The sequence below is a fragment of the Chanodichthys erythropterus genome, chromosome 18, assembly GCF_024489055.1.
Source record: "Chanodichthys erythropterus isolate Z2021 chromosome 18, ASM2448905v1, whole genome shotgun sequence".
Classification (NCBI taxonomy): domain Eukaryota; kingdom Metazoa; phylum Chordata; class Actinopteri; order Cypriniformes; family Xenocyprididae; genus Chanodichthys; species Chanodichthys erythropterus.
Window position 1 is genome coordinate 20207775 of NC_090238.1, and position 24609 is coordinate 20232383.

General features: G+C 36.8%; 1 protein-coding gene across 1 annotated transcript in view; it reads left to right on the forward strand.

Annotated features, from left to right (window-relative positions):
- The window catches only part of ttc27 (tetratricopeptide repeat domain 27), a 112925-nt gene extending 92671 nt beyond the window's left edge, over positions 1-20254 (forward strand). The window contains exons 14-20 of the mRNA XM_067368040.1: positions 844-942; positions 1368-1420; positions 6968-7133; positions 14940-15137; positions 15585-15696; positions 18729-18829; positions 19816-20254. Of these exons, the coding sequence (XP_067224141.1) occupies positions 844-942; positions 1368-1420; positions 6968-7133; positions 14940-15137; positions 15585-15696; positions 18729-18829; positions 19816-19935 (849 nt within the window). The 3' untranslated portion in view covers positions 19936-20254. The remainder of the gene's footprint in view (positions 1-843; positions 943-1367; positions 1421-6967; positions 7134-14939; positions 15138-15584; positions 15697-18728; positions 18830-19815) is intronic.
- The last annotated feature ends 4355 nt before the right edge of the window (positions 20255-24609 follow it).

The following is a 24609-nucleotide window of genomic DNA, read 5'->3' on the forward strand; positions in this document are numbered from 1 at the left end:
TAGTGATCATTCATAAAGAATGTTTAAAAAAATGTGAGATGGAGGGCAGTGGAATGAAAAAAGCAAGGTCTAGAGATGTTTTTTAAAAGTGTGGCTTATTTATAATTCTGTGCCAAGCGCAAGACTGTGCAGAACACATGAGCACAGCAGTCAAACACGTCCATCTAGCATGTTTACATGTTTAAAAACAATGGAAAAGCAGTGCCGTGGAATGCAAAAACACGTTCTGTGTGAACATGACCACGTTGACCACACATGCAGAAGCTTGAGAAGATCACAAGGATGGATGTACAGAGAAGATTGGCAGAGTGTTGACAGAGAACATGAGAAACACTGGGGTAGATAAAAAGCAAGACAGCAGCATGTGGATGGATGGTATCAGGTTCATCCACCACAGAGCCCAAAAAAAAGTGCACAGCTCACTCTCCCCCCCTCCCCCCCCTTACTCATTCTTCATTCCTCCTTTCATCCATAATGCAGAAGCACAGGCAGCAATAAGACAGAGTAATTTTCCTGAGGGACTCATTGATGACCCCAGCGTGATCTTTAACACTGCCTCGCAGCGCAGCCGCGGGGCTTCTCGGAGCTAATATTCCCTTCAGGCCTAGATTTGGAAGTTAGGACTGAGGAGTGCCAGAGAGATTCAAAGATGAGCACTCAGGAGAAGAAACCTATGATTTAGAACATAAGAAAGAGACCGATTCCTAGAGGTTTATGGGTTCAAAAACATCATTAATGTTTAGGGCAGAATAACACTTTTAAAAGACGAGTGAAGCACTTGGAGTCTCATCAATTTTCTCTTCGTCTTTCTCATGCTTTCTGCTCCTCCTTTTATCTCTACAGTTGGGTGTGTGGTTTTCCTTGGGCTGTGCATATTTTGCACTGGAAGGCTACGAAGGGGCCGCCAAAGCTTTCCAGAGATGCGTCGGACTGGAACCAGATGTAAGTCACACGGTCCTTGTAAGGAGATCAGTGTCATATGACCATAAAGAAAGGGCTTGTGCTTAGTTATTCAGTACTTGTGCTGTCGTATCTGATTTGTCTTTCGTAATCAATAGATTGTGTCTACGAATGCCTCCCTGTTTTTGTGCTCTCAGGCTTCTACTTGCTTTTATGCATCTATAAAGATCCATAAAACCAAGAACACTATTAGATGTAGTACAGGAGCCTCTTATGCTCCTAATGGTGTACTTAAAATTCAAATCTAGTCAAGAGGCAGGCTTAAAATTCTGTCCAGGAAACAAGTAAACATGCTGTTAAGAAACCAGACATCTAGAGAATATTTCCTATTTATTTATAATGGTTTTATTTTGACAAATGACTTTGACGAGTAGACTTGACTCTGTTCGTTTCTCTCCTCCATTCAGAATTCAGAAGCATGGAACAACCTCTCCACAGCCTACATCAAACTGAGAATGAAGTGAGTATGAGTGTAAGCACTGAAAAGAGAGGCTATATTAAAGAAGCTTTGTTTTTTCTGGTGTTTTAATTTGAGTAAAACCATTTTTTTCCCGATGAGGGTGTGTGCAATGATTGTGCTAATAAGCAGACAGTTAAGCTTTCCTTCAATATTTATATGGGTTGTGATTCCAAAGGCAGCATAATATTAGGTTACACTTTATTTTAAGGTTTCTTTGTTACACTGTAATTATACATTTAAGTACTGAGTAATATTAAGTAACTACATGTGCTTACTATAGGGTTAGGATTAGGGTTTGGTTTAGGGTTACTTGCATGTAATTATGCGTAATTTATAGTTAATACTATAGTAATTACATGTAACAAATGTAACACTGACACTGTAAAATAAAGTGTTACCTAATATTATAATTAGTGCTGTCAAGTGATTAAAATTTTTAACATAATTACATGATGAGGTGATTAACTAATCTAATTAATCGCAATTTAATCACACATCAATTTTGGGTCAGAAATTAACCCCAAAAGATCATTTTAAGTCATTATTGTGTAAAGCATCAAATATACATTACAAAAAGTTGCTTCAGAAAGAAATATTTTATTTGATTCAACATAGAATTTATCATCTTTTTTTTTTAATTAAAATGTTAATATTAATTTTTAAATAAAATTAGACTCTAAATAAAAAACTAATAACTGCCAGTAGGTGGTGGTAAACATCTTAATGATTAAGTTGTTTGTTCATTAATTCGATTCATTCAAATGGCTGATTCATTCAGTAGGGAAGTAAATGGTTCTCTTCAGGCTTGTTGGACTTGGAGCGCCGCTACACAGTCCGATAAAGTAGAGCTCGGACGGCTCTGTTTGCTTTTGAAGCGCTCTTGCCTCTTCAATATCCAAGTCTTTTATGAATCCGCTGAATCATTCGCTCGATTCATTCAAATCGGGATTCAGAATTGAAACACTGCTGTGTATTGTGCAGAGACAAACAATCCTGCTTAGTCTTTATAGTTTCATTGGCAAAACTGAACAAAAATAACACAATATTAACTTATTTACTGAACTGTTATTTAAAATCAATAGGCTATCGCATTTGCACTCATTATATTTGGGGCAAAAGCAGCACTTGTGTGATATTGCACTCGTTACTCGTGTGATATTGCTTAACTCATATGATCTAAATATGAGACAAAAACTCAAATGGGCATTTTTGCCCCCATACCTTGAATTTTAGGGACTTTCTGACTGCATTCTATAGGCTCAGTCATGTAGTGAGTTGTTGCCCTGCATCATATTCATCATCAATCAGCTGAATGTACTGTCAGATGACCTACATAGGTCAGGGGCAGGGCAAGTGCGTTAAGTGTTAATTTTAACACATTATTTTTACCGTCATTAATTAATCTACCACGTTAAATTGGCAGCCCTAATTATAATATACGCTGCCCTCCAAAAGCTTGGAAACACCCCTGGCAAAGTGTGGTTTTGGATGATATCAGCATAAATCCTTATTTTTTGGTTCAAATACATTACAGTAACTTGACATTTATCATTGAAGACCAGCAATAATAATTTTCATTTTGATTACATAATAATGCAATATATACATGTCAAAGTCAGACATGCCCCATTGCCAGCTGTGATGCCTGGTTACTGGTTTAAATTTGGCCCAGGTTTGTAAAAATTTTAAGGGTCAGCACACCTTAATAGCCTCAACAATTGATTGCCAGTTAAGTTTAGAATACAATGAACCAATCAGAACCCAGTTTAGGTCAAAGAGCTGCTAATTGTGGATATTTTGATGAGTTTTTTCTATGTATAAACTGTTTATGTAATAAAATATGTTTTCGTAGTTTGTGTTGTCCCTTATCAGTGCAAAATTATCACAAATTAAAAAGGATTCATGCCAATATTGTCCAAAACCCCACTTTTCTAGGGTGTTTCCAAACTTTTAGAGGGCAGTGTATATATCAATATTTTGGCAGAATACATGGTTATACTTTTAAATAGCTATCAGATTGGAAGAGTTTTGGCAATTCAAGTATGTTGAAGTTAGTCTGATGCAACCATTATTGTTTTTTGTTGGCAATTTATAATAAAGTGATAATGATATTTTTGTACACTACCATTAAAAAGTTCAGAGTCAATAATAAGATTTTTATTATTATTTTTAAAGGAATGTATACTTTAATTCAGCAAGGATGTATTAAATCAATCAAAAGTGACAGTAATGACATTTTAATATAAAAGATTTCTATTTAAGTTTTTTTTTTTTTTTTTTTTAAACTTTGTTCATCAAAGAACCTTGAATACAAATTATCACATTTTCACAGCAGCACAAACTACTTTAACTGATAAAAAGATCTGCAATAGCATAATTCCTGAAGGATAATGTGAGACTGAAGTAACACTGCGTTGCTACTGCAGTTTTCCATCACAGGAATAAATTGTTTTAAAATAAACTGAAAGTTTTAATTTATCAGTTATTAGCTAAATAATAGCGAGCGCTGCTCCCACACACTTATCTCTCACTGAAATCGCCACCATGTACAAACTGTAGATAAGCCCCTATTCAGGTTCCGGTTGACCTGATTTATGCTGCGTTTCTGTGTTTCCTTCATCCTGCATCCGCTGGGGACCCTCAGAGGCCTCCTTGCTTTTCAATTACTGAAGGAATGACTTTGGCAGCTGTAATTGCAAAGATAAATCTCCTCCGGGCTCTTGCTGTGTCTACCTCAGGAGCCAGCGCTTACCACGACTACCGACCCGCCGATATTAACCAGATTTGGAAGCTAAATGCCAGTTAGGATATTTGTTGCTTGACATGATTGGAGGTTTTTGCGAAGGTGTTTCCCGGAGCACCGCTGTAACTGCGTATACCTGAGGGATTCTGGGAATGATTTCTATCCTCGCCTCTGCTCCTCATCCAATTAGCCCTGTGCACTCATCCCTGAGATGAGTCTTTGGAATCTTCTATTAAAACCTGATTAATGCTCCCAGGGACCATCTAGAACAGAGGAAGTGAGTGTGGGAGAGATTGTGCTCACACCTGCGTGTGTTCAAAGGAAACCTGGCTTTAGATGTTACGAGACCCGTGTCAACCCTTGTGTCATAGGCTTTTGTTGACAGCGCTTACAAAAATATGAGCTCTCTTCCAAAACCTAGTGATCTGTGTTGCTGTCCGCAGCCTACTGTATACACAGGCGGTGTGTTAACTGAAACCTCATACTGTAAGTGATTGATTTGGAATGCTCTGTTAGCTATCCGTGTGCCACACAGGACTCAAATCCTCATCAAGTGCAACTGGAGACTTAACACAGCTGAACCAATAGAGTTTGATTTTTAGCATGTTGCAAAGCTAATGATCCAGCAGACCAGCACACTATAAGCATCAAAATAAACAGTGTATGTAAATATTGGGTAAGAGAATCCGAGTCTGATTCTTTCTTTTTTCTTTTTCTGTCTGTCTTGTCACTCTGTGGCTGCGTCCGAAAACCTAGGTAGCTGTCTTGCTGCCTCGCTGTCTTATAAGAGAATGACTTGTACGGCAGCGTTTGTGCATGAAGGTACCTCACGAAACTGATTTCAGACAGACTTCTGAGGCAGTGTAACAGTTTAATGATCTACAGCAATATAGCGCGAGCTGTGGTGAGAACTAAACAAATATTTAATTATTACAGTAGTAATTTCTCGATAGAAATTATATCAAAATTAAAATATGTTGATCAAAATCATACATTTATACACAAACTGAGCAGCAAACGCAACCTTCAGACGCCATCTTTATTTTTCTAGCTCAACTGTCACAGAACGGAAAGCACAGGATTGTGGGATATCAAAGGCAGCTAAGGATACATTTATGCTTCCTTCAAAAATCGATCTGAGGAAGGTATCTCATGAGACATGAAGTGAAGCCAACATTGGATTCGGATGTGCCTTGATGCCTTCCTTGAAATGTGTTCTCAGAAGGCAGCATTTTCCAGTTTTCGGACGCAGCCCTTCTGTCTGGCTGTCGCTCTCTTTGTCTTGTCGCTCTTTTTCTTTCTTTCTTTCTTTCTTTCTTTCTTTCTTTCTTTCTGGTTGTCGCTATTTTTTTGTCTTGGTTGGTTCTTTCTTTCTTTCTTTCTGGTTTTTCACTATTTTTTTGTCTTGGTTGCTTCTTTCTTTCTTTTGTCCCTCTTTCTGTCTGGCAGTCGCTCTTTCTTTCTTTCTTTCTTTCTTTCTTTCTTGTCTCTCTTTCTGGTTGTCGCTATTTTTTTTTTGTCTTGGTTGCTTCTTTCTTTCTTTCTTTCTTTCTTTCTGGTTTTTCACTATTTTTTTGTCTTGGTTGCTTCTTTCTTTCTTTCTTTCTTTCTTTCTGGTTTTTCACTATTTTTTTGTCTTGGTTGCTTTCTTTCTTTCTTTCTTTCTTTCTTTCTTTTGTCCCTCTTTCTGTCTGGCAGTCGCTCTTTCTTTCTTTTCTTTCTTTATTTCTTTCTTGTCTCTGGTTGTCGCTATTTTTTTTGTCTTGGTTGCTTTCTTTCTTTCTTTTCTTTTCTTTCTTTCTTTCTTGTCTCTCTTTCTGGTTGTCGCTATTTTTTTGTCTTGGTTGCTTCCTTCTTTCTTTCTTTCTTTCTTTCTTTCTGGCAGTCGCTCTTTTTTTTGTCTTTGTCGTGCTTTCTTTCATTTTCCGTTTGGCTGTCACTCTTTTTGTCTTGGTCACTCTTTCATTCTTTCTTTTGCTCCTTTCTTTCTTTTTGTCTGTCTGTCTGTGTCACTTTTTCTTTCTGTCTGTTGGTCGCTCTTTCTTTATGTCTCTGCCACTCTCTCTTACTTTTTTGCCTTTCACATTTGACTCTTTCTCTGTCTTTTTCATTCTCTTTTGCTCTTTAAATCTCTGCCTCTTTCACTCTTTTTGATTATTTAATTTTCTTGCACTTTTTGTTCTTGATATTTTCCCTTTCTTTTGATATTTTACCTTTTCTTCCTTTCTTGGGCTCTTTCTTTCTATCTTTTTCTAATGCTATTTTTTTTTTTTTAACATTTCTTTTATTCAATTGCCTAAACTGTTGTTTTGATTTTAAGGTTTTAAAATGCTATTAGCATTTTTCTCAACTCAACCACCCATCCTGGATGACATTTTTCATGTAGCTCACCCCAAAACGGTGTAGGATATTTGTTGAATAGAAACGCATTTTCAAAATCAAGTGTTGATAAATAGTTAAATCTGGTTAAAAATGGAAAATTACACCCACTACTATCTTTTTACGCTTGGCAAAATTACAAACTCTCTAACATCAAACTCTGGAATCAGCTGTGGAGGCAGTGTAATAATGCTGACTACCAGTAACTTTTGGAGCAGCCTTTGTACCTAAAATGCTCTATATGCAGGCAGCTCACTAGGTTTTTGAAGAGAACAATTACACTTTCCCACATGGCTAGTTTGCCAAAAACCCTTTTTGGAGGGAAAAACACAAAACTTGGTTCTGCCTTATACAGTTTAATCCATCCATGAGTAACTTCTGCTAAACACACTGATGTTTTTGTTTCGTGTGTGTGTGTGTGGCAGGGAGAAGGCGTTCCGCACCCTTCAGGAAGCGCTCAAGTGTAATTATGAGCGATGGCAGATCTGGGAGAATTTCATTGCCGTGTGTATAGACCTGGGCGAGTTCAGTGAGGCTATCAGAGCCTACCATCGGCTCATGGACCTCAAGGACAAATACAAGGACGTGGAGGTGAGTCATCGTCACGGTTTTTCTCAGGTTAACCCAAAACTCAGGGGTTGCCCCCGACCAAAGATTTTCCTAGTCAACTGGTTCGTTTAAGCCGACTAGTCATACGTTTATGATATTAATGTAATTTCGTAAATACATTGCTAACATTGTTCTAGATTGCAAAGAAATGCTAACTCATGAGCCTTTAAAACATAAATTAAACTCTTAAGTGCACGCATAAAGCTTGCCGCAGCGACGCTGGCAAAAATATTGATTATGAATGTAGGAGGAGGATGTCTGAACATTTTAATAATTTATTAATAAGCTAGTGTTTTCTGAGTCAGTGTTGGCTGCAAAGATGACTAGTCATCTCCACAGTATAGTGGAAGTGTGTAAAGAGAGAAATCCACGTTAAGTTAAAAGTCTGTATTAATTTAGCTAATAATAACGTACATTTATCTAGGTTAACATTAGAAAGAGCAGCCAATGTTTCAAATGATAAGCCATTTTTAAGTTCGATTAATGATAGGCGAACGTTTGAATTTCCTGCCCAACATTACCACATGGACCAGCCGTGTTAACAACCTGTCCATCATGAACTGCCTGACTTCACCACTTCCTGTGAAGTTTTTTTTTTCTTTATTATTCACATTTGGTGGACCAATCCTCTTCTCATCGACTAACGTTTGGTAAACTATTAGGGGGCAGCCCTACAAAACTTTCTCTTTGCATACATTTCCAGAGAGATTTTCCCAGATTAAATGTCTAACAACAACATATGTAAGCATAAAGGTTTTTTTGGCTTGTGTAACCAGTGTAAAGCAGCTGGAGTCTCATTTGTGTCTCATGCTGCTGTCATCATGGTTTCGACCACACTAGCAGCTGCCTGACTGCATGCGCATATGAAACGGTCATGTGAGTGGCCGCGTGTGTGTGTAAGTGCGAGTGACTGAGAGAGTTTTGATGAGTGAGTGTTTGTGTGAGAGAAGAGAGAGATGATTTCTCCCTAATCCGCCAATATAACAGACACACAAAGTAATTCTTACCCCAGATGGGCTCCTGTCTGCTCACATTCATCCAAACAGCTCTGTTTTAAACACGCACCCCTGCATGTCCCTCTGCATCCTTGGCCCCATCACACCTCTTCTCCATCAGCTGTGAATCTAATTCCGCCGCTGTCATAACACTCATGTCTTAAAGCCCTACGCCATTAGACACGTTTGTGCTGTGGCTGGTTAATGTACCAGCTGCTACATCCTATTAAATGCGTCGTTTGTTTTATCATTTGGTAGTCAAATTGCCTGGTAGTTGTTTACCTCTTTCACTTTACAGCGGCTCCTGGGTCACCACATGGCAGTAAATTATCTTTTATTTTCACAGAAATTATGGCTACACCTTAAAAAAGAAGCCGTTTCATGCATCTCTAATTTTTAAACACCCACCCTCCTACTTTATGAACGATGCAAAATATCTGAAAACTCTAGCAGTGTATGAGCAAATAGCAAATTAGTCCCAGATACATGCACACACAAAATGTGTGTAAACATGTACTAGGAAACTGCATATTACTCCAGTCTTCAGTGTCACATGATCCTTCAGAAATCATTCTTATATGCTTATTTGGTGCTCAAGAAACGATTCTTTTCACTCTAAAAACACATTTTTATTATGTAAGTTCTGCTGAAGTGGAGATCTGACTCTGCAGTAGGAAAAACTCATTTTGAGAAAACGGCCTTTTAAAGGGATAGTTCACCCAAAAATGAAAATTTGATGTTTATCTGCTTACCCCCAGCGCATGCAAGATGTGGATGCGCTGGATTGCGCTTTGACAACGGAAGTGATGTCTTGCTCTCATTGAAGTATAAGCGCGAGACATCACTGCCCTTGTCAGAGCGCAATCAGACCTCACTAAACTAGTGCTGAACACAGTTGGACATAGTGGTGTATTAGAGGTAAAAAATGATATAAATATTGTTCGGTTTCTCGCACAAACCGATCGTTTCGTGTCTTAGCACATCAATGTGTCGTCACGAGCTGCAGGGTTTAATTTGAATTTGTCTATGCAAGTTTTATTTACTCTTATAAAAGAACTTCCCATCGACCCACATTATCAGTTGACAGACTGCAACGGTTGGAGTTAAAAATCATCATTTGTGTTCTACTGAAGAAACAAAGTCACCTTCATCTTGGATGCGCTGGGTGTAAACAGATAAACATCAGATTTTCATTTTTGGGTGAACTATCCCTTTAAAGAAATGTATGGTAAATAAAATCTACATATGAAAATAGATAAAGTGCAATAAATGCAACACGCAATTTTTTTTTTTTTTTTTTTAAAGTTTTCTTTAAACTAGTTTGAAACAACACTTTATGAAAAGCAAAATAGCCCAAAATCTGACCAATGCATAAAGAGTTTTTGCCTGTAGTGTCTTGCCTTAAAGGGTTAGTTCACCCAAAAATGAAAATTCTGTCATTAATTACTCACCCTCATATCATACAAAACCCGTAAGACCGTTGTTCATATTCGGAACACAAATTAAGATATTTTTGATGAAATCCAAAAAGATCTTAATTTGTGTTCCGAAGATGAACTAAGATCTTGAGGGTGAGTACATAATGACAGAAATTGTATTTTTGGGTGAACCTTTAAACTTTATTTTACAATTTCCTGTTTTATTATTTATTTATTTTTTACTCTGAGGTTGAAGCGTACATCTATAAAAAGCTGATGCTCTAAATAGCAAACAATGTAAGTTGAAAGTGTTGGGATTTAGCACAGATATAATTCAAGATGGCAGCAGCTTTTACTCACGACTGTATTGAAACATTGATTTCTTTGTAAATACGGTTTAAATTAGTGGGCTGTAGGCACTTAGGTTTCGCCTCGTTACGTTGTCACTTCTAATTTCATTTCCTGTTTTTTGCTCCATTTTCAATTCCTCTGATTATTCGTTTATGTCTGGTGAGCAGCTAGTAGCTCATCAATTAAAAGTTGTGATGTGAAAGCACAGAAGTTGAAAAGGTCACCGCTAGCGTTCGCCTCCAGCCCCTGTGAGAGTTTCAGACGGTAATTGGGATCTTGGCGCTTGGCTGGACTCAAAATCATCACTCACTTCTCTCTACTGTTCATTTTACTCCCTTCATCATCTTTCTCACCATACAGAAGTCCTTCAGATGCATGTTAGTGGGAAATTAGATGAGAACATCTGTTAATAAGGGAAAATGCTGTGCATGTCTGCAAAACATCTCAGTCTACAGTCATAAGACTCGTCTCTCTGTCATTGATCCCACCCATTAATTCACATTCCACAGAGACAGAGAAAAGAGCGACCCATCCTCCCTCATCCTGTGCTAAAAAAAGAATTCATATGGATCAAGTATCCTCTTATCTCTTTCTCTCTCTCTCTCTCTCTCTGTAACATTCTTCATTCCTTCGTTCCTCCCAGGAGAATATTACCTCTCTCCTTCATTTCATACTGTAAGAGGATCGTGCAGGAATTACACTTAGACACCCATTCAATTTCCCCTTTAACATATCACTTCTGCCATCATGAGGGGGAGGAGTCTTATGAGTCCCATTTAGTCATTTCATATGTTCCATAATACCAGCGAACAGTCACAGTTACCATACTGACTCTCTTCCAATGTTATACATACGTTTTTTTCTTTTAATGTATAACATTATATATATATATATATATATATATATATATATATATATATATATATATATGTATATATGTATATATATATATATATATATATATATATATATATATATATATATATATATATATATATATATATATATATATATATATATATATATATATATATATATATGTATATATGTATGTATATATATATATATATATATATATATATATATATATATATATATATGTATATATGTATATATGTATATATGTATATATGTATGTGTATGTATATATATGTATGTGTATGTATATATATGTATGTGTATGTATGTATGTATGTATGTCATGTGAAAAAGAAAAGACTATTCTATCAGGGCATAAAAATATCATCATATGTGTGTGTAATAATATGCCACTACTTAGAAATATAGATTTCTTAAAAGATCATTAACTTTCCATTTAAATTTTCTTAAAAAAAAAAAAAAAAAAGTTTTTATCAATATTGTCCACAAAAGTAAATTCTTTGTTATAAAAGGGTTCAGATCATGTAGTGTTCAGATAGATAGTGGCCGATTGAACAAATAGTTTGAGGTATAAATGTGCTTATGAGAGTTTCGGGGGTGAAAAATAAGGAAATGGAGGAAATGGAGGAGGGGACTTTACAGATAATACACCACTGACTTGAGTGACAAAGATCTCGGCACATCTGCTGAGCTGCCTGAAGGGGTCCAGAGGTGAGTGAAAGAATCAGGAGAGATGGTGTTATGAAGATGAAAAAGTGATAGCTGTAAAGGATGAACTTTCAATTCAGGAATTCGTACTGTATATTTTCATGCTTTCGTGAACAATGTTCAATCTCACTCTCATGAGAACATGTGGTCCACATAAAACACACACTGATCTCTGTGGAGACTGTTTGCTCGGATGAAGTTGGTCTCTATAAGTCTGTTTGCAGTTAAAGTGTGAACATTAGTCTTGGGTGAGTGGATTTACACATACACATCACTGCATGTCTTTCGTGTTCTCTGACTTTTTAAGGGCCGTCTTTGTCTCTGCTACACACAAGAACACATAATGTGAACATGTTATGTTAATTGGGGTCAGTTTTCCATGTTTCATCTTGTAAAAAAAAGGCTACTGATGAAGTGAACTGAAGTGCTCTGGAATGCTTGGAATGTGGCATCATTAGTCATCTTTGGTGGAGCTGTCAATCAACACACCATCATATTTGTATTACTTTTATGGTCTTAGCAATCACTTCACGATCGAGCGTACAAATCACATTAATAGCAGTCACCAAGTTTGTAAATAATATGACTAGGCATCAAGAACTTTGCTCACCTCCCTTATAAAAATAATTGGTTCATAAAAATAAATTAATAAATAATGCAAATGTTTATATTAAAATATACTACCGTTCAAAGGTTTGGGGTCAGTAATCTTAATTTTTCATAAATTCATACTTTTATTCTGCAAGGATGCATTAAAGTGATCAAAAGTGATACTAAATACCTTTCTATGTTACAGAAGATTTGTTTCTAATAAATGCTGTTTTTGTTTTTTACTTCTGAAGGTTCATGTGAGACTGAAGTAATGACTGCTGAAAATTCAGCTTTGCCATCATATAAATAAATTTTAATTTATTTTAAAATAGAAATTCTCTATTTAAAATTGTGATATTTCACAAAATGACTGTTTTTACTATACTAATGTTCAAATAAATGCAGCCTTGGTACCAAAAACATATAAAATAAAAATAAAAAATTGCTCAACCTCAAACTACTGAACAGTAGTGTATATATAAATTATATGCCACTCTTTAGGGAAAGAAATTTGTATGATATATATATATAAATTTTTTTTTTACTTAACAGAACAAGGCAAACTGCATATGCAAAGACATCCCTGTCCTTCTCACACACATAAAGTTAATGACCACAAATTCTGGTTCTGCTTTAGTAATTACAGTGCAGTTTGGAGCTTGTTAGTTACAGAGCATACAGACACACAAACACATGTGGAACTTTGTGTGAAGGCTAAGATTAATAGCTCTTACGCACACGCACGCACACGCACAGTGAGGAATGTGGAGCCCAGCATTCAGGTCAAATATTCTGGTGGTTTAGTGAAGTTTAAGGGTGTGGTGTGCTTAGTTTAGATTTTGGAGTTTGAGGAGAAAGCCTTCTCTGTCTCTGTGGCACACACACATTTACTCGCTCTTAACAGCTTCCCTCAAGGGAATCGGACACTTCTCACTGTAGGCTTCATAGACCCTGCTATTAGCATCCGTCTCAGGTGATCTGAATTAGACAGCGATAAATGCAAGTGTAAACAGAGGAAACACATTTGATAAATTTACCTCATTGTTTGATTGCTTTTTTTATATATATATATATACAAACCCATTTAGAAAATTTTATCAACATGCATTTACATATGTACTATCAGGTATAAACTGCAATTTTTCAGTTATTGAGATGAACACCCAAGATTGATGGTAATACCAGGTGTAAACGGTGCCATAGTTTCTCACACACACACACAAAGTTTCTGTGGAATCATGTCTGCTAATTTGATATACAAAAATAATGTGTTCACTCAGTTACCCGTTCTGTGACTTTTTCTGGTTTCTCTGGCACATGTACAGACTCTGGAGTGTCTGCATTTGTTTGTGTGGGAGAACAGAGAACATCATCTCTAATCTCCCAGCTCTGTTGGTGGCGTGTGTGTGTGTGTGTGTGCATGTAGGAGAGGCAGAGAGAAGCTTCTTATTCATCAAGGTGCATCTGTAGCAATACTTTAGGTTAAATCTAAATCTACACCTGTCTGTCTGTGTCTGTCTATCATTTAAAAATGTAAGGGTAGGGTTTGGCTTAAAGGGTTAGTTCACCCGAAAATTCTGTCATTAATTACTTGCCCTCTCCAAACCCATAAGACTTCCATTCATCTTCGAAACACAAATGAAGATCTTTTTTTTTTCTGAAATTTGAGAGCTTTCTGTCCCTTTGAAGTCAGCCTGCAACTGAAACTTTGATGCTTCAAAAAGTTCATAAAGAGATCGTAAAACGAATCCATACGAATTGAGTGGTTTAGTCCAAATTTTCTTACGAGACTCAATCGCTTTATATGATTAACAGATTTAATTTAGTCTTTTATTCACATATAAACATTCATCAGTGACCATAAACAGAAGCTCGACCAAAATGGCTTGATGTGCGAGAACAAACCTCTTCCAGAGGCTCAAATGTGCTGCATAACACGAGAATGAACCTCATGCTTGAGCTTCCCTTTACCCCAACTGATGTGATTTGATGAATGTTTATATGTGAATAAAGCCTAAATTAAATCTGTTCATCTTTTAAAGTGATTTGCTCTTCAGAAAATTTGTACTAAACCACTCAATTCATATGGATTAGTTTTACGATCTCTTTATGAACTTTCTGAAGCGTCAAAGTTTCAGTTGTGAAGGCAGTCTATGAAGGGACAGAAAGCTCTCAAATTTCAACGAAAAGATGTTCATTTTGTTCCGAAGATTAATGTAGGTCTTGCGGGTGTGGAATAACATGAGGCTGAGTAATTAATGACAATTTTCATTTTTGGGTGAACTAACCCTTTAAGGTTTCATTGTGTCCTAACCATGCAGTTAAAGTTTGCCTGTTCAGACTAAACTATGAAACAGTCACAGTCAATCAGCAAGGTGTGTATATCATATATTTCATTAAAATTGTCAGTCAGAATAGAGGCAGGCAAACAGAGACATGCTTCAAAAACTTTTCTGAAAGTGATTCTAATGAAATCTTTCTCTGTACCGTTATAGTTGTGTTGTGGACTCTGCTATTCTTTTATGTTTTAGCACTTTATCGTTATAGTTATGCTCCTTAGTGTGTAAATGTACTGTATGAAAGAGATGAAAAAAGTGATGCCCAATCAAGGAACATCTAAGAATGCAGAGGTCAAGTTTAGGGATTTCTGTTTTGACCTCATAGCAAAGGTTAAGTCAGGGGCTGGGATCAGGCACAGCAGAGGGTTAATGTCAACCCTAGATTAGTTTTCAGATTGGATATTCGTGATTATTTCTTGAGTTTAAACAGCAGTCAGTTTCACTGTACTGAAAAATAAATCCATTGGCATTTTGTATATTTCTTTCTTTTTTATCTTTTTTCATCAGGTTCTGGAAATCCTGGTCCGTGCAGTAGTGGACAACCTGACAGATCACCGAGGCGAACAGGCCTCCAATCTTAAAGCAAAACTTCAGGAACTCTTTGGCCGAGTCTCCGCCCGCTGCAGCACAGACGCCCAAATATGGAAGCAGTACGCTCGACTTTACGGTGATGGTCATAGCAACAATGTAGAAGACAATGAAAAGGTAAATTTTAATTTATTTAATTTTATTACAAGAGAGCCTATTATTTTCTATATTCAGATCATGTTAACCTAAGCAAAGAGCTCCTGTGATTTTTCTACAAATTGTCTGCAAATATCACTCTCAAACCTTTTTCTTTTCCTGAATATATTCAATGTTTACTACAATTTTTGTCATTTCCTGTAAAAGTAGAGCTTTCAGTCCCCAGGCATGGTAAAATATATATTTTGAATGCTCTGTAAGTCACTTTGGATAAAATGCATAAAGTAAATATAGTTATGAAGAGCAGGAAGTTGGAAATTTCACAGTGGACAGGGCTGCCTAACATAACACTGCACTACCTAGCATGTCAAACTCAGTTTTACATGGAAGGGAGCTTTTATTGGTTGGTGCTTTATTAACTTACATCTGGTTTGGTCATGATGTCTAACTGCGTTTTGATGTTTGTAGGCACTACAGTTTCTGAGTAAAGCCCATCGGTGTGAGACACAGACAGCTGGCTGGGAGAAAGACATAGGCAACTTCAGATCTGTGGTGAAAGGTGCCAGAGATATGGCTAATGGTGAGACTTCACACACTTGTATATGTGGACACAGGAAGTGTCCTCATAAACCATGTTTATGTTGTAATACCAAAGACTATAGAATAACACAAGACGTGTCACTCGTATTGTTTTGAACGGGAGAAAGTGTAACGCGTAATATGGCGGAATAAGTCCCGCCTTCTGAATAAGAGCCAATCGCCGACTGATAAAGTCATCGCGTCACTTCAGCAGCCGTTAGAATCACCGGTTTCTATAGAAACAGTCAGACGTGCGCCTCTGAAGAGATGCGCATTTAGGTCTGCGCATGCGCATTAGCTTGATCCAGCCTGAAAAATAGTTTTTTTGTCATGATTCAAGCGTTTAGAAACTAAATTTATGAGCCGGTTGTTGTTAGATTTCACTGGTGATTTCAAATATGAAATTTAATCGTAAGGATGGCGAACAGTTTTGGAGAATTTGATGTTTCCCCATTCAAAGAGATTGCATGATGCCCAGGATGCCCGAGAGGCGTTTCAAAGATGGCCGCTGAGTGAAATGACTTGTCTTAAAGGGACTTTGGTAATACCCATGTCATTATACACATTTGTGTCCTCATAAACCATGTATACAAGAACACACACACAGAGAGCCTTTCTCTTTTACAATGCCATTTGAGAGAGGCGTACAGAATCGTGGTCCTGCACTCATTCAGAGAGTCACTCTATCATGGCTAATGTGGCAGCACATGAACGTCTGAGAGGGCTGATGGATTGAGAACACGGAGCAGGAGCAAGAGCGACAAACAAGGCTTTTACCCCTCTGACCTCCACCAGAGACAGACTTCTGTTTGTGTGTGTGGGCACGTGCGCCTGTGTGTGTTTACCAGATGGGTTTGCTTGTGTCTGTCCATCTGTGTGTGTGTGTCTCATTAAGAGGGATGTTGAGGGTTTGGTCAGTGAATGTGTGTTGAATTAAACATCAGTTGAGACAGAGCACAGGTTTTGGGTTGAATAGCAATTCTTCCTTCATTTCGAACTCTCTGACTTTCTTTGCCTTAAAATCAAACTGTCGCATCATTTTATTCTAAGCAGTCTAAACAATCGTGATCATCTTTTTAGCATCTCTTACTCCATCTTACACACTCTCCATCAGCATGTTGTCCTTGAGTGTGCAGGCTATTTGTTGTTGATCTTAATGATTTATAAAGGGGGCGGCTCAGCAAATGTAGCAGAACCCTTTGCACGCCTCCATCCCTTCCCACTAACTCTAGCCTGCTTTCTGTGTGTGTTTGGGGAGGATTGATCGATATAAGAGTAAGGGAAGTGTGTGCGCATACGTAAGAGACCGTTCTTCTCTGGTTTGTGCGTTACCTTGTGCATTGTGTAGATCTTGTTTGTGTTAATGTGTGTGTTGGTGTGCATTAAAGTGTGTGTGTGCGTGCGGTGAAAGAGATCCGCACTTATTAATCATACCACTTCTCTTGCTGTAGCCACTTCAGGCAGTAACATGAGGATGAGATGGGAGAAGAGAGAGATGGCAAGCAAGGAATTTAGGATGGATTGAAGAATGACTTTAAATGAAAGAATTTAGAAATCAAGAAAAAGAATTAAGAAGTAAAAAATATTAAGAAGGCGATAGCAGCAATGAATTTAGAAAGAAAAAGCAAGCAAGAAAGAAATAATTTAGAAAGTGAACACCTTAGAAAGAAAATAAATATTTTAGAAAAGGGAGACTATTTAAAAGAGAGAGAGAGAATTTAAGAAAGAATGAGAATTTAGAAAGAAAGAATATAAAAAAGAAAGGAGAATTTATAAAGAAAAGTAAATAATGAATTTAGGAATTTATGAAAGAAGGGACTTTGAAAGAATAAAAAAAGAGAAAAGGAGGGAAGAAGGAAGGGAGGAACAAATAGGGAAGAAGCAAAAGGATCTGGGGAAAGAAAAGTAAGGGGAAAACAAGAAAAAGCAGGAAGGAAAGAACAAATCTATTAAAGGGCTAGTTCATCCAAAAATGAAATTTCTGTCATTAATTACTAAACCCTCATGTTGTTCCAAACCCCTAAGTCCTTTGTTCATCTTTGAAACACAAATTAAGATATTTTTGATGAAATCCAAGAGGAATTTTTTAATTTTTTTTTTTTTTTTTTATACGTAATTACGCCGGCTCAGTATTGGCCAAGCTGTTCACATGAGCACCTCGACATATGCATGTGATGCTGACGCTGGAGCCAGCCAATAACAAGCTGACATTTGGACATAAACACGGAAGCTCTGCATCAAATGCGTATGAGTCTGACAGGGTAGAGAAGAAATTGTTGAATAAATTCATTATATTTTGTTTTTGCGGTATTCTCGTCGCTTCATAACATTAAGGTTGAACCACTGTAGTCACGTTGACTATTTTAACGATATCTTTAGTACTTTTCTGGACCTTGAGATAGACCTTTGACACTGAGGTAGACGCTTACCTGTGAATCAGCTGTTTCCCTCTGTCTGTGAGGGGAAGATAAACAGAGCAAGTAAATAGCGCACAAATGCATGCTGGGAATGCAAGACGGCGAACACACAATTTGTGTTTTACTGAGTTATTTTTAGAGTTCTGTAAGCTGCGTTTGATTATCATATTTTGCTAGAGACGTTGCTAATAATGAGTGTCATTGTGAAGAAAATGTGTAGAACAGATGTCAGGTGTTGTGATCCAGACTGTGTGTGTTAAATGACTATTTTAATGGTGTTAGATGCTGCACTAATAGCTGTAGTGATTAAACATGAGCCGCTCAGAGGTTGTGATCCATCACTTAATGTGAACAATACTGCGCGCTCTCACACACACACACACACATGGTTGCAATACAGAAAATAATGAACAGCTCTTTCTATTAGGCCACAGACTTTGATATTACATCACCTGACCCCAAGTGACCTTTGACAGCCCGACACACTCTCTCTTTCCCCTCACTGGCTGCGCAGCATACAAATGCTTAATGTTCCAGTTTCGCCCTCTCTGAACCGCTGTGACTCTACTGAAGATCAAACTCTTCCGTAATTCCTCTGTCTGTCTCTGTCTCTCAGTCTCCATCAGCTGTAGCAGGTCTAAGCACAATCCTCAAGAGGCTCTACAGTTGCTGTCTTCAGCTCGACTCAGTTTGAAGAGCCTGGTCTCCAAAGCCAAAGTGAGTTTTACACACACATTCAGCTCTTAAAGTCTTTTGCTTTAAGAACTTTGCAAAATTCTTTTAAAACTAATAAATAAAAACATGGCTCTTTGTTTGTTTTAAAATTAAAATGTTAGTTCATCCAAAAATGAAAATTGTCATTAGTTACTCACCCTCATGTTGTTCCAAACCCGTAACACTTTTGTTCATCTTCAGAACACAAATGAAGATCTTTTTGATTAAATATGAGTGCTTTCTGTCCCTCCCTAGACAGCTACGCAAATGACATTTTGACGTTTCAAAAAGTTCCAAAGGAGATCGTAAAAACGAATCCGTATGAATTGAGTGGTTTAGTCCAAACTTTCTGAAAAGACTTGATTACTTTATATGATGAACAGATTGAATTTAAGCTTTTATTCATGTATAAATATTCATCAACTCACACATCAGTTGTGGTAAACAGAAGCTCATGTTTGCAGGTTCAAGCCGGCTCGGTTGAGCTTCTGTTTATGTTCGCTGATCAATGTTTATATGTGAATAAAAGCCTATATTAAATCTGTTTATCATATAAAGCAGTCGAGTCTCTTCACTCAATTCATATGGATTAGTTTTACGATTTCTTTATTTACTTTTCGAAACATCAAAGTTTGTTGCGACAGACATCCCTAGCTTTTGAACTGTAGTGTAAATAAGGAATTGATTGGTTTTTAAAAAGTGGGCTATATATGACAAGTGGGTTTGATGTCAGCTCAAAGAAATAGATGTTTTGATGAAACATTAAGCACTTTTTTTTATTAAATAACTTTGCAATGTTGAATTGTTGACAATAAGACCAAGAACGTGTGTTATGAAAGTAAATAGTATCAATTTTGGTTTCTTTATATGTATTGTAGTGTCAAATTGGCTTATTTAATGTTTTTAAAATTAGAAGATAAAAAGATCAAATATTTTTAGCAGCTGACATAATTTATAGGTCTCACACATGTTTTGTTTTCTCCTCACAGCAAATGTACACTGATGTTGCCACGGGCGAGCTCCATGATGACCTCATAGGTGATGTCACAGAGCTCGAACAGCTCATCACAGAGCTACAGGACCTGAGTTCCCAGCTACGCAGCCAATGAGAAGCCATATTACTGCTGTCCCTCCTTTTCTTCCTCCCTTTGATTAGTTTAAACAGTGCATTTTTAACAGCATGTTTTAGACCAACAAAATTTCTCATCTGGAGATTCAGGACTTCTGTCATGTGGTCAGTCAACAGGGAAAACCAAAATGAAAGACTTACTGACTGAGTTAAAGATGTTTGTCATCATGACCTGATCCAAGGTCAGCTGTCTATGCCTTAATCAGAGCTCCTACAATTAGACAATGTGTGATTTTAAGGTGATTGAGGTTGGCAATGAACTTCCTTTGTACAATGTTGCCTTTTTCCAATTAAATTAATAGTACACACATCTATAATCTTTGTGCTTGTTTTTGAACACGTGTTAATATTAAAGGATTGGTACAACTGACATCATTGGTCACACAACATCAGATATATTGTGTCAGTGTTGTAGTCAAGACAAGCTCATTCAAGACTGAGTCTAGGTCAGTACCAAAGTACCAGTAGATTGAATCAAGTTCAAATTCTTGGTGACAAGAAAATGTAAACTGACAACGTTTGCTATTCTTTTTTTTCCCCAACACTAAACTTAACCCTGGGTTAATGTTTTTAAGGCAACTTTGAACCCTGGGCTAACCAGCATTTTGCTTTTGTTAATTTAAAATGAGAGTTTTGGCTGTGGGTTGACAGTTTCAAGTTTGAAAAGCCCATATTTGATTATTTAAGATATCTAAGTACATTACCATTCAGAAGTTTAAGGTTAGTAAGATTTTTTTTTTTTTTTTTTTAATTTAAGCTCACCAAAACTGCATGAACTTGATCACAATTTAATTTTCTGCTTTGAATTTTCAGCATCATTACTCCAGTCTTGATCACATGATCCTTCAGAAATCATGCTAAATTTGGTGCTCAAGAAACATTTCTTATTACAATCAGTGTTGAAAACAGTTGTACCGTTTAATATTTTTGTGGAAACTGATACATTTTTAAAGAATAGAAAGTTCACATACATCTTTCACTTTTGATGAGTCCTTGCTGAATAAAAGTATTCATTTATTTTAAAAACAAAAAATGTACTGATCACAAACTTTTGATCGATGTTAAATTAGGTAACTGTGTCATTGTCAAGAGTTTGTGAGCCTTTCTGCTGTAAGATTACTCATACTGAATGTTGATTTATTTGATTGTCCAATACCAGCTTTCAAAATATCTCAGTATTCCAATGAAAATTTAGACGAATTTATATTTAAGCATCTGATTCACAAATCTAGACTTCCTGTCTGACGCCGGTCTTGCTTGTGCATCTCTCTGCGCCTGTCCTGAGAGAAATGACATCATGCCAGTAATTTTTCTGCATGGTATTTGAACATTAGAGAATATCTGTTAGTAATTAGCTTTCATTGTGAGAACATTTCTTTCTATGCTTGACCGTTAAGAGAAACAAGGGGATTGGCAGTGTTTGATTATTCATAATATTCGGCTATTAATGTACAACTGATGCAAGACTATTGCCTGGTAAATTGCCTCGGAGAACCTACAGGAAATCTGAGGCCTAAGAAACATGAAGCTGACTTAAAGCAAACATCCTGTGTCTGTTCTGGGAACAACCAAGTGAACTTTTCCCAGAGATTACGCAATGTGAATACACTGTAGCAGAGCTGTTCGATTACAATGCCACATACATGTTTAGTATAATACATTATTCAAAAAGTGAACAGAGCAGATCAGCACTACTTTGTTCTGAATAGAGTGCCATTATATTTTTGTACGTCAACCCGGAAGTAAGCATCACTCTTGTTCTCTTCAACAAAAACCCAATATGATGTTTTTCATTTCCTTTTTTATTATTTCAGAAAATAAGCTCTGTGACCAACAAAAGGCCCGATTTCACAGACGGGGCTTAGACTAATAAGCCAAGATTAGGCCTTAGTTCAATTAGGGTATATAAGTAGCTTTTATAAACGTACTCAAGAAAAAAAAAAAAAACATTACTGGTGTGCATCTTGAGACAAAACAATGGCTCTAACATATTTAAAGATATGTCAGTGCAAGTTCTTTTCAGTTAAAACGGCTCAAACATGCATTTTAGTCTGGGACTAGTTTAAGTCTGTGAAACCAGGGGATGATCTTCATGATAATCTTCACAAATTAACACAACTTTCATGAATTTTGAAGCCTAAATAAAAATCCGCAGAAGTGCTAAACGTAGGCTAACCAATTACACCACAGTCGCATGACTTCACTAAACTTTCAACAACTTTTTCAGTCTTAAAAAATTCCCGTAAGTTTGAATAGTTAGCAAGGACATGATTTTAAGGCTGTGCAGTGAGTAGGTGAGTTTACCTGTTCTGTGTGATGACATTTAAATCTTGACACAATTTTCGGTCATTTGAGACGACGCTTCCAAGCCATTTCCGTGTTTTTACTGTTATACGGTAGAGGGCGCTATAATGTATCTTTTGAAAGACTAGAGAATCTCCGGATCAAAACAAAAAGCAGCAGAAACAAGCGAAAGCATTGCTTATGCACGTTAGTCTTTGAATTTTTCTCCGCTTTTTGTCAAAAATGTTTCTATTTTTATTAAACTTACCAACATTCGTGTTGATAAAAGCATTCACATTAATTTTTTTTTAAAAAAATACCAAAAATGCTGGCTGTGACTGGCAACTTTATAAAAAAAAAAAAACGCTAGCGAGGAATGTTCCGGACAACCTAGCCACAATTAAGGACATTTCAGCCACTTCTTAGCAGTCGCCTTTCATGACAAACAAAAGCTTTTAAAAAAATCTCAAGCGTGTATTTAATGTCGTAGAATAAAATGTGAAAATATCTTGAGCAGTATATCTTGAGACAGTATTTCAGACATTTACCCAAAAACCTATTTAAAAAAAAAAAAAAAAGAATAAAAATGGGATGATGGAACCGGAAGTGTTAAAATGCTAACTCGTTTTCTGGGTTTTGGCCTACAAAAATACCTCAACCAGGCAATACTCCATGCTTTATGAAGACGGCAAGATGTGCCTAAAATAAATATTAAGCTATCCTCACTTTTCCTACAGAATGCAGTCCAAATGGCAAATATTGTAGCTCAGGTAGCATCTAAAACCAAAACATTGTGTTTGAAAACCCCATATTACAGTAGAGAGTTGCTGACAGAAGACATCTGTGTCCCTCCCACCGGAGCTGCCCTGCTGGCTCTGACAACAATCACAAAGCACATTTTTAGCTAAATAAACTGTTAATTCCCCAGCACAGCTCTCCTTCCTCCCACAGGGCTGTGGTGATATCACTGATACAGTGTGAAGTTCCTGTCCTCCCTTTGTGGGCCGCATGTGGCTGTCGTATCATTTAATTGTGTTTCTGCCGTCTCACGCACAAATGAACAACTTAAGAACCCAGTGGCCCTGCATTATGTTCTCTGTTGGTTTATATAAAGTCGTAAAAGTTGATTGTGTTTGACACAATTGATCTTTTGCATTCCAGGCACTATACTGTACAGATGAAGCAGTAGAGACTCGGATATTCCCAAGAGGTGAGTTTAGAAATGAAGGATTTGAACACCGCCCTAAAGTGGTTGTTCACCCAAAAATGATAATATGATCATTTACTCAACCTCATGTTGTTCCAAACCTGTATAATTTTCTTCTGTGAAAACTAAAGGAGATCTTTGAATAATGTCTGTGTTCTTTGTCCATACATGAAAGTCAGTGGGTTCCAGTGTTGTTTAGACATCAGTGAATTCCAAAATATCTTTTTTTGTGATCCACAGAAGAAAGTATACCATCCTTTATGTGATATATTCATCCAGTATTTGTGATACAAAAATTTACCTCAAATCGTATGACCAATCGACAAGAGATGTCCTATTACTTTTATAAGTGATTTATAATTTTCACCTTCTGGACGATAAAATCAGTGATAAATGTGTGATCTTAGGGATATTTAGAGAGCAGAATATGAGAGTTGGGAGTATTCAAAACCCGCAATATTGATTCACACTCTAATGAAAAACAGTATTACCTTTTTGATTTATCACATGGGTGAAAAGACTTTTTACAAACATTTTGGCTCTCAGACCTTCTTTAGTGTATGCAAATCATCATTGATGTTTTGATGCAAGTTATATTGATTCACAGACCAAAATAAGATAACTGGATATTAGAGGGCATGGTGTAAACTCCTTTGTTGAAGCATGCCAAAGTCTTGCCATTAACATTGTACCATCTTTCTCTCTCTCTCGCTTCTCTTTTAGTTATGATGGTCATTATTTTTAAACTATAAATAGCTGTGACCCAAGAATAGCTTGATGACAGCACTCTCTCTTTCTCTCTCTCTCTCTCTCTCTCTGTTTCTTAACTGAATCCTCTTTTCAACTCTAGCCATTAGACCTGGCAGGAACTGTCATTTAAATCAATTAGAGATCATCAATTGATGAAAACATAACTCTAATTCAGCAGTAATCTTCACAGAAGAGAGTGCTGGTGCATTTACATCATAAAAATTGACTGTTTGACACTTATTAGGTTGTGTAGAAACAGAACAACTTCTACCAAGACATTTGGTTCTTCTCAAGCATGATCTCATGCAATCAATAAATCAGTCTGAGATCTCCTTCCAAATACTCCAAAGCTTATGAGGAATGGTATTCCTTGTCTTTCTATCTGTCTCTCTGGCTGTCTCGCCCACGCATATC